Consider the following 10,479-nt stretch of genomic DNA (forward strand, 5'->3'; position numbering starts at 1 on the left):
GAGAATGATAGAAGGCATCTGGGTGATACAAAATGAGAGAATAAGAGGAAACTTAGATGTGAAATATGAGGCAAGGATCTCAGCTAAAGGGGAAGAGAGAGCCATGGGAGGGTTTAAAGAGGGATGAAAAGTTTCTGTGGGATAAATAGGATTGCAAATCAGTTAGTGTAAAGACCTTGCTGCAGTGTAGTTCCAATTGAGATTATGATATAACTTTGTAGTGGACCCAGTCAAAATAATGTCTTGATTTTCTCCAGCTTCATTCAACAGTCTCCAAATAGGAATAAAAGCTGGCCTTGCCCAGCAAGGAGCTTACTTTTTAATAGTCTGGTGTAGATAAGGGGTATGTGGCAGTTCTGTTGTATATTATCTACATAAGTAGCCTTATGCTCACTTCTGGCCAGTCTGTTTTTATTTAAGAGACAAAAAGAATCGATCCTTAAACCACCTGTTGTGAAATAATTCCTTTTGGGTTCTTTTCTGCTAATTCTCAGTTTACCATTGTTCACTAAGTCTGATATACCCAAATATCCAACTTTGATAAATCCAAAAAATTAAGTTTCTCTAAATTCTGATAATTTGGGATACTAACATTTCTCTCGCGTGGGGTTGGGGGGGAGGGGAATAGATATGTTTTTAAATAGGTTATCGTTAATGTAAAAAGGAACATAATTTTCCAGTTGTCTATATATTGTTTCATAAAGGTCTGTATCAAAAAGCCAAGTGTCTTCCAATTTCCCTTCTGGCTTTTTTATTCTTGCTATTAAATTTCTAACTTAGGGACACTTATGCTGTGGTATCAAGGAAATGAATAGCTATTTTATAGCATCTATATTGACGTTCCCTTTCATTATCATTAATAACTGGAAATTTTGTATCATAAGCAGTACTTAATGAGCTAGGGATTATAAATTGTTAGTTGAAACTCAGGATGCATTTTTCTCATGAAAAACAAGGTGAAGTAAACTGTGATTCCTAGAGCAGATCATAAAAGCCTTTCTAGCATATGTAACCTGAAAGGTAGACTAGTGAAGTGGAAAAATAACTAGAATAGAAAATAAGGATACTAGTTTCACTCTTGCTACAGTAAGCACTTGGAAGACCTTAGGTGAGGCACTTAGCTTTTGTGGCCCATAGTTTGAAATTAGTAAAATGAGGGGATTGGACTAAATACACATTTCCAATCTTAATGTTTTATGAATAATACAATTTCAACTTCGCTTAATCACCATTTTTAACTGGCGGGTTTTGTTCTGCCTAACTTAAAAGTCTAAAACTTATTTCCTGGTTCCCTGGCACTATAGTTCTTATTCCTTAACCTCAAAGGTAAGAGATAAGGATAGAAACCTCATGGCCAGAAGATTTGGCCAGTTATTTCTGAGTGTCTTAATAATTTTTAAATCCTCCAGTTGCATAAAAGAAGGTTTATTCTGCTGTATTAGGTGATCAATTTCTAAGCATTCCTACTTAAGGGAACAAAAAGCAATTGTTGGAGACGTGTGGAGCAAGGAAGGAGAGTAAGAGCTGGGAGTTTGTACTAATATTCATATTGCCAGTCCAGTGTTTGGAAGATGGGAACTGCTTATGTGCAAAATTTATCTTGAAAACCTATAAGCATATTCTGAGATCAACAAAGCCATTTTAAGCAAATACTTTTTCGCTCTAACCCTTTTCCCTACTCTACAGGTAGTTGGAGGCCTAGTTTTGTCTTTTATTGCCATTCTCTAGTCACATATTCCCAGAGAGAAGTAAGTTTAATAATTTTGCATGGACATTGGGTTTAATGGGCTTTGGGCTTTAATGGTGCAAAAATATCTAATGATAACACTTGAATATTGTTTTGAAAATTTGCCTTCTAAAGTAAAGTGTAAGACTATATTTCTCTTTATAGTGTAGAATTTAAGACTGTTGTTTAAAGAAATGAATCTCTCCCCAGAATCCTCTCTTCATCAAAAAGATAAGCTTTTTATGTCTTAATACTTCCTTTTAGGAAGTTTCAGAAGTGTTGATTTGATTGACTAAAGTTTGGGTGTAAGTTTAATAACCAGAAATACTGAGGAGGAGGGAAACAGAATTCAGTGGGGGTTATTTAAAGAACCTATAAATTAGAATGATTCAATGTGCATTTATTAGTCCCCTAATATATTATGCTAGGGAATCTAATGCAGAAAATACAAAGATAAATCGGATCGAATCCCTGCCTTAAAGGAATATGCCATTTTTCAGGGAAAATAAATGGATTCTATTCAGTTTGGCAAACATTTATTAAATACTTACTATATAAAAAAGTCACTATTGAGTTTTAGGATACAGTGCAGCATAAATTTTATTAGGTACTTAGAATGTTTAAAGCCTATGGTATTAAAAAAAATGAAAATGAAAAACAATAGTTTCTGTCCTCAAGAAATTTGTAATTTAGTGTTGTAGATATAATTTATACACAAATAAGTATGTGATGAGGGCATGGGAAGTCAATAGGAATACTTAATGGAAGAGGACAATTCCTAGCTAGTCCTTGAAGAAAGGGAAGAATTTCAACCAACTGGGGGACATGATTTAAAAAGTCATGGGGTACTATTAAGTCTGTATCCTAAAGAGATCATAAAAAAGGGCAAAGGACCCACATGCACAAAAATGTACAGCATCTCTTTTTGTGGTGGCAAGGAGTTAGAAAATGAGGGGATAACCATCAATTGGGGAATGGTTGAATAAGTTATAATATGTGAATGTAATGGAATGTCATTGTTCCATAAGAAATAATGAACAGGCTGATTTCAGAAAAACCTGGAAAGATTTAGATGAACTGATGCTGAGGGAAGTGAGCTGAACCAAAAGAATATTGTACACAAAGGGATGATCAACTTTGATAGACTTAACTCTTCTCAGTAATACAATGATTTAAGACAGTTCCAAAAAATCCATGCGGGAAGATGCTATCCACATCTAGAGAAAGAACTATAGAGTCTGAATGCAAATTGAACCATATTATTTTTACTTTTTTTTCTTTCTTGTAATTTTACCCTTTTGTTCTGATTCTTCCTTCACAATATGACTAATGTGGAAATATGATTAATATGATTGTACATATATAACCTATATCAGATAGCCTGCTGTCTTAAAGAGGAGAAGGAAGGAAAGAGAAAAAATATTTTGGAAATCAAAATCTTATAAAAGTGAATGTTGAAAAGTATCTTTACATGTAATGGGAAAAAAATAAAATACTATTAAGTGAAAAAAAAAAGTTACATAGGTTAGGCACTGGAGGCAACTTTACAGATTCAAGGCCAGCAAATGATCAAATTGGCTTGGAAGGTAGACTATATAAAAGAGAATATTAAGGGGAAAAGAGAGTAGAGAGGTTTATTAGAACTAGATTATAGAAAGTGTCGGGCTAAGGAATTACGTTTTATTCAACAGGTAGCTGGGATCTGCTAAAAAGTTTTTGAGCAGAGCTGTGACATCAAACCTGCATATAAAAAGATTATTTTGGCTTGCAAAACAATGTGTATGGAACAGATTGGACTGGAGATTGGAATACCAGTTGGGAGGCTCTTGTAATAGTACAAGGGAGATATGATCAGGGACTGAATTAGAGTGCTGATAATGAAACCAGAGAAGAGGAATAAGTGCAAGACATTGGAAAGGTAGAATCAAAAGGATGTGATAACTCGTGATAATCAATTGGATATGGGGGTGTAAAGGAGAGAAAAGAGACGTAGATGGCTGAGAATTCAAGCCTGTAGGAAGAGCAGTATCTTTACTGGATCTATATCCCAAAAAGACTGTAAAAAAAAAAGGGGGGGGGGGGGAAGGATCCACATATACAAAAAATTTTGTAGTGGTAAGAAACTGGAAACTGATTGGATGCCCATCAGTTGGAGAATGTCTGAATAAGTTATAGTATATGAATGTTATGAAATATTATTGTTTTATAGAAAGTGATCAGCAGAATGATTTTAGAGAAGCCTGGAGAGACTTACATGAACTCTACTAAGTGAAATGAGCAGAGCCAGGAAATTGTTGTAACAACAAGAAAATTATATGATGATCAATTCTGATGGATGTTGCTCTTTTAAACAATGAGATGATTCAGGCCAGTTTCTTTTCTTTTTTTTTTTTTTTTTTTTATTTAATAGCCTTTTATTTACAGGATATATACATGGGTAATTTTACAGCATTAACAATTGCCAAATCTCTTGTTCCAATTTTTCACCTCTTACCCCCCCACCCCCTCCCCTAAATGGCAGGATGACCAGTAGATGTTAAATATATTAAAATATAACTTAGATACACAATAAGTATACATGACCAAAACATTATTTTGCTGTACAAAAAGAATCAGACTCTGAATTATTGTACAATTAGCTTGTGAAGGAAATCAAAAATGCAGGTGTGCATAAATATAGGGATTGGGAATTCAATGTAATGGTTTTTAGTCATCTCCCAGAGTTCTTTTTCTGGGTATAGCTAGTTCAGTTCATTACTGCTCCATTAGAAATGATTTGGTTGATCTCGTTGCTGAGGATGGCCGATTCAGGCCAGTTTCAATGGAATATGAATATATACCAGCATACAATATACAAATAAAGCTGTTCCATTCCTAATTGCTCCTTGGACAGCTTAAATGAGCATTTCAAATATGACATGGCCAAAACATAACTCATCTTTTCTCTACTCCCAATCCTTCCTTCTTCTAAACTCATCTTTATTTCTAGGAGCAGATGTGAATGTGAAGATGTGAAACAAAAATGTGAACATTTTTGTTTGTCATTTAAAGTTTTTCATAACTTAGCTTCATTCAACCAATGTTTTGCATACATTACCAAAAAAACTGAACTGGCCTTCTTAGTATTTCTGACACACAATACTTTATCTTCAAGCTCTTTGCTTTTACACTGATCATCTACCATCTAAAAAGTTATCTTTCTTTCCCTCTTGTGAAATTCCTTTCTTTCTTTCAAAGACTTTCAAAACTTCAACTAAGTTTTGTACCTCCTATCTGTTAGTGCCTTCCTTTCCAATATTACCTGTATATATTTCATATAAAATTGTGTGTGTGTGTGTGTGTGTGTGTGTGTGTGTGTGTTTACATATACAAACAAACACGTTTCTCAAGTTGTTGTAATGTGAGTGCTTTGAGGGCAGGAACTATTAGATTTTTGTCTTTGTATCTCCAGTGCCTACCCCAGATTCCTGGCAAATGGGTGATAGGTGATTAGTACATGGTTTTTGATTGACTAGAGTTTTCTAGGAAGCAATTAGTAAAGCCTGTAGTATGATACAGGAGAAGCAGGGAAAGTAATAGACATTTACATAGTGCCCGCTATATGTCAGGGACTACGTACGCCAAGTACTTTTTTTTTTTTTTTTTTTTTTTTTTTATTTAATAGCCTTTTATTTACAGATTATATGTATGGGTAATTTTACAGCATTAACAATTGCCAAACCTCTTGTTCCAATTTTTCACCTCTTACCCCCTACCCGCTCCCCCAGATGGCAGGATGAGCAGTAGATGTTAAATAAATTAAAATATAAATTAGATACACAAGTATACATGACCAAACTGTTATTTTGCTGTACAAAAAGAATCAGACTCTGAAATATTGTACTATTAGCTTGTGAAGGAAATCAGAAATGCAGGTGGGCATAAATATAGGGATTGGGAATTCAATGTAATGGTTTTTAGTCATCTCCCAGAGTTGCCAAGTACTTTTTATAAATATCTCATTTGACGCTCACAACCCTATGAGGCAGATGCTCTTATCCTCATTTTTATAGTTTCTTTGAGAAAACTGAGGCAGGCAGATCTTAACTGGGTTACCTAGCTAGTAAATGTCTGAGGCTATATTTAAACCCAGAGAAGACTCATGCTATCCACTCCCTGATTGAAAGGATATAGGTTCAAGATGCAGAATAAGACATTTTTGGACATGGCTAATGTGAGAATTTGTTTTGCTATCCTAGACATATTTGTTACGAGAGTTTTGTTGGTTTGTTTCCTCCCCCACCCCAGTGAATGAGCTGGAAGGCACAAAAACCAATTGGTTTTTAATTGAAAAAAAAATCACATTCAAATGTAATAGAGATAATAAGCCTTGAAATTGGTTGAGCTCAACAAGGAAGAAAAGTGTAGAGATAACTGAGGACAAATCCTTGAGAGATAACCACTTTGAGGCAGTGAAGGAAAGTTTAAAAAAAAAAAAAAAAGAGCAGTTTACAATAGAAGAAAGAATAGAAGCAGTGTTTTAGAATCCAAGAGAGAAAAGTAGTCTCATGCCACAAGAAAAGATCAGGAATATTGAGAAATGAGAAAAGACATTAAATATGGCAATTTAAACCCAACAATAAAGTAATTTTTTATGTTTATGTCAGCATTGAACCTCATAACTTATCAATTTAGTAAATAATCTTCAAGACTCATGTATCTAAAAAGTTTATTATTCTGTTGTCAATGTAGTGGTGAGCCTTTTGAACTTAGCTCGATAGGTTTTCTGATATGGTCAATTATTGGGCCTATTCTTAAAGGTTTTCTAGCATCTAATTCAATCAGTCAGTAAATATTAAGAGCTTACTATATGCCTGGCACTATGCTAAGTGCCGGGTATATAACGAAGAGGCAAAAGAGAGTTCCAACCCTCAGGTAACTTACAGTCTTGTGGCAGAGACAATATACAAAAAAGTAAGCCATATACAGGATGAATATATACAAAGCAAGCTATGTATTGGAAAGAATTAGCAGAGGAAAAGCACTAAAATTAAGAAGACTTAGGACAGCTTCCTATAGAAACTTTAGTTTCCTATAGAGACTTTAGTTGGAACTTAAAGGAAGCCAGGAAGGTCAGTAGTAGAAGCACAGAAAGGAGAGCATTCTGGGGATGGGGGAAATGCCTGGAACTGAGAAGTGGAGTGTTTTGTTCATGGACTAGCTAGGAGAATATATGTTGCGGCGTAAGGCATAAGAAGATTAGAAAGGTAGGAGAGAGGCTAGGTTATGAAGGTTATTGAATGCCAAAAAGCATTTTGTATTTGCTTCTGGAGGCAAAAAAGAGTTTAAGATAAAATGGAATTTATTGAGTAGAGGAATCATATAATCAGATCTGCACTTCAGGAATATCACTTTTGTAGCTGAATGGAAAATGAATCTGAGTGGGGAAAGACTATCATCAGTTTGTTGCAATAATTGAGATGTGAGATGATGAGGGCTTGTTCAAGATTGGTGGCAGAATAAGAGGAGAGAAGTAGGCATATTGAAGAGATATAGAAAAGGTGAAATCAACAGGCCTTGGCAAGAGTTTGGATATGAGGATGAAAGATAGAGATGATTCCAGTATTACTTCTATGTTGTAGCCAGAGGAACTGGGAGGATGCATGTTTCTTTGTACACTAGTAGAAAAGATTGGAGGGATGGTTTAGAGGGAAAATAATGAGTTCTGTTTTAAGATGTCACTGTACATTTTGTTCAAGATGTCTGAAAAACAGTTGGAGAAGTGAGATTTGAGCTCAGCAGAGAGTAGGACAGAAAAGGTAGTAAAATCCATGGGAATAGATGAGAGATTGTCAAATGAGGTAATATAAAATAAACCAGTCAACTTTCCAAATGACAAAGGGAAATGTAAAAATCTGGTCCCTGTGTTGAGACAAGCTGAATTGAGTAAATAATATGTATCCCTATAAATTATTTGCTCAATATATAATTTTTAGTCAAATTTCCTCACATTAGCTCAAATATTTTATGATCTGCCTTCATGGGTTTTTGGAAAGAACCCTAGAGAACTAAAGACAAATAGCTATTATTCTCAGCATTCCTTCAATCCTTTGGGCAATGATAGCATTGAGGAAGCAGTAATGAATGTGCTAGAGACTTCTGTTTAGTATTACCCTAATGAGTTTCATCACAGTCAGAAGGTAGAATAAAGATGAAATTGGAACCTTCTCACTGGTCTTATTTGTTTAGCAGGCTTCTTCTTTCCAGATTCCTTCAAGATCTGAATTGGTTTGAAAAATATGGAACTGAGTTTTTTTTTTTTTTTTTTTTTTTTTTTTTTTTTTTTTTTTTGTCTTTAATAAGGTTAGATTTGATGGACAACTGAGTCATACAAGTGATTTTGAGGAACCAGAATTAAGGAGTTGCCTTGTTTATAATTTTTTAATCCTTAATGAGAAAGTTTTGTTGAAATACAAATGCTTGCTGGTAGCACTGGTGCTGAGCTTATCCCCACATTAATCAATCACTTTAAAAGGACCTGAATTCCCAAAACAGTTTTAGTCAAGGCATCATTTACTAGAGAGCTAAGTATTGACATTGCTTGAATTATGGATACTAATTTGAAATTTTCATTTTAACCTTTACTCTGTAAAGTGTAGACACTGTGGACATAAATATGTATGAACCATAAGGATCTCATAGGCCTTTTTTTTTTTTTCCTCTCTTTCTCTAGGCTGCTATATGGCAAGCACTAAACCACTATGCTTTCCGAGATGCAGTTTTCCTTGCAGAAAGACTGTATGCTGAAGGTATGTGATCCATTCATTTTTCATTTGCTCTTTAGTATTATTTGCATTTTCAGACTATCATCTGGTCTATACTAGTTGGAAACAGAAGAAATGTTTGTGACATAAATCTTACAGAATAATTTGTAGGCAAAGGTTTTATTTTTTGTTTTATAGTTAGTTTTAGAAGAATGAACTACAAGTATATATGAATTTTATTAGATGGCCTCTTATCACTGTCAAATTTTGTGATGGTAAGGAATTGTTTTTGAGAGAAATGCTAAGGGAATTAAAATTCCTCCTCAGTTTAATTGACTACTTTGGCATATGATTTACATCCAACTAAGATCTTGAGTATTAGGGACCTTACAGGACTAACTAATATGCATTATACAACAATATATATTAATATACAATATTAAGTATCCCAATATTAAGACAGTGGGAGCTCATTCCTTGAACAAGTTATCTTCTATTGGGAATGAAGCTATTGCTGAATGGGAACCCAGTCACTGGAAACAAAATCAGCAGATATCTACTGATTCAGGACACAGTCCAGAAAGCGTTGTCACCTCTACCTGCTAACTATATTCCCAGCTTCCCAATGAATAGAGTAATAACCTATGAACACTGACACCATCATTCTCATTTTGACCTGATTATTTTCTTTCTTCCACAGCTAACAAACTTGTACCACTTGCTACCCTTAGCCTCATGATTCACAATCACTGTCTACTAAGACAAAAATCATTCTTCCCTATTAGGTAGCATCCATATCTACCACAGCACAAAGCCCCTGTCATTTCACTGTATCTACACGTCATCATTAACTCAACTTTACCCTGGATTCCAGGAGGTAGTTTGATGATTCAGTGGAAAGAGCATCAGGCCCACCAGGAACTCTGAGTTCAAATCCAGCCTCAGAGACTTCCTAGCTGAAATGGCAAACTGCTCCGATTATCCTTGTCAAGAAAATTCCTTGGAAAAAGTGAACCTCAGGGTCACAGAGTCGAGCACGAGGGAACACAACAAGCCTAACTCGCGACTCTGCATCACCCCCAATAACTTTTTGCTCATTTTCCTGTTTCTGTGTTGTAGCTATGCCACTAATGTCCATCCCAGATTCGTGTTAATCCAAGTCTTCCTGTTGCTGCATTTTTTTTTTTTTCACAGTTGAGGCTCTATTGTCCTGGCCTCAATGGCTCTTTCAGATTTCCTTTTCTTTCCTCAAGCTTCCTTCACTGTTTCTTGCCCTTTTCTTTAGGAACAGATGACATTAACTCATATTTCAAAGGAAAAAAAATCTAGATTATTTTGCTTGAGGTCACTCCTGTACCCCTATTCTGTGCTTGAAAACGTTTATATTTTTATTCTCCTTTTGTCCAGTCCCTAAGGAAGAGGTGACCCTTTTCTTTGTGTCTGCTATCTTCTGGGCCTATATATAACACATTCCTTCCTCACTTCCACAGTTGGGCATGCTTGGTTTCCTAAAGATTCAGACCAGATTCCTCCTCCTTCATAAAGCTTTTTCTGGTTCCCCCTAATTTTTAGTCCCCCATTTTCTCCAAACTAAATTGTCTTCATTTTATATGTATTCTATTTTTCTTCTGTATCTCCAGTGCGCTCTCATAGTGAAAACTTAAAAATGTTTCTCTCTCAGTTCCCTTCCTATTTGACTGCTCCTTTTGGTCTTTTTTTGGCTAGTATGGCATTTTTACTAGTTTGTTTCCTCCCCTCTTTCTCTCCTACTTTATTCCCAAGAAGGAGAGTTTCTTTCCTGGACTTTCTTCTCATTCCATGCATTCTTGCTCTTTCTAGCTTTATTTCATAATATGACATTCATACATTGTTGTGGTATAAGTGATGGTTTAAAACTACTTTTTGTTAAAATGTTTTCCAGTTTTTTCAACTAGTCTTATTAAATAGGAAGCCCTCTCCCTAGTAATTTTGTGGGCTACTATGTATGATTGCTTCTGGATCATGCTTGTC

General features: G+C 35.1%; 1 protein-coding gene across 4 annotated transcripts in view; it reads left to right on the top strand.

The window, feature by feature from the left end:
• The window catches only part of CDC27 (cell division cycle 27), a 91,597-nt gene that overhangs the window by 25,647 nt on the left and 55,471 nt on the right, over positions 1-10,479 (top strand). For all 4 annotated transcript variants that reach the window (XM_031965942.1, XM_031965943.1, XM_031965941.1 and 1 more), the window contains exon 2: positions 8,439-8,514. In XM_031965942.1, coding sequence (XP_031821802.1) covers positions 8,439-8,514 — 76 coding nt within the window. The remainder of the gene's footprint in view (positions 1-8,438; positions 8,515-10,479) is intronic.

The sequence above is a fragment of the Sarcophilus harrisii genome, chromosome 4 (genome assembly GCF_902635505.1).
Source record: "Sarcophilus harrisii chromosome 4, mSarHar1.11, whole genome shotgun sequence".
Lineage (NCBI taxonomy): Eukaryota > Metazoa > Chordata > Mammalia > Dasyuromorphia > Dasyuridae > Sarcophilus > Sarcophilus harrisii.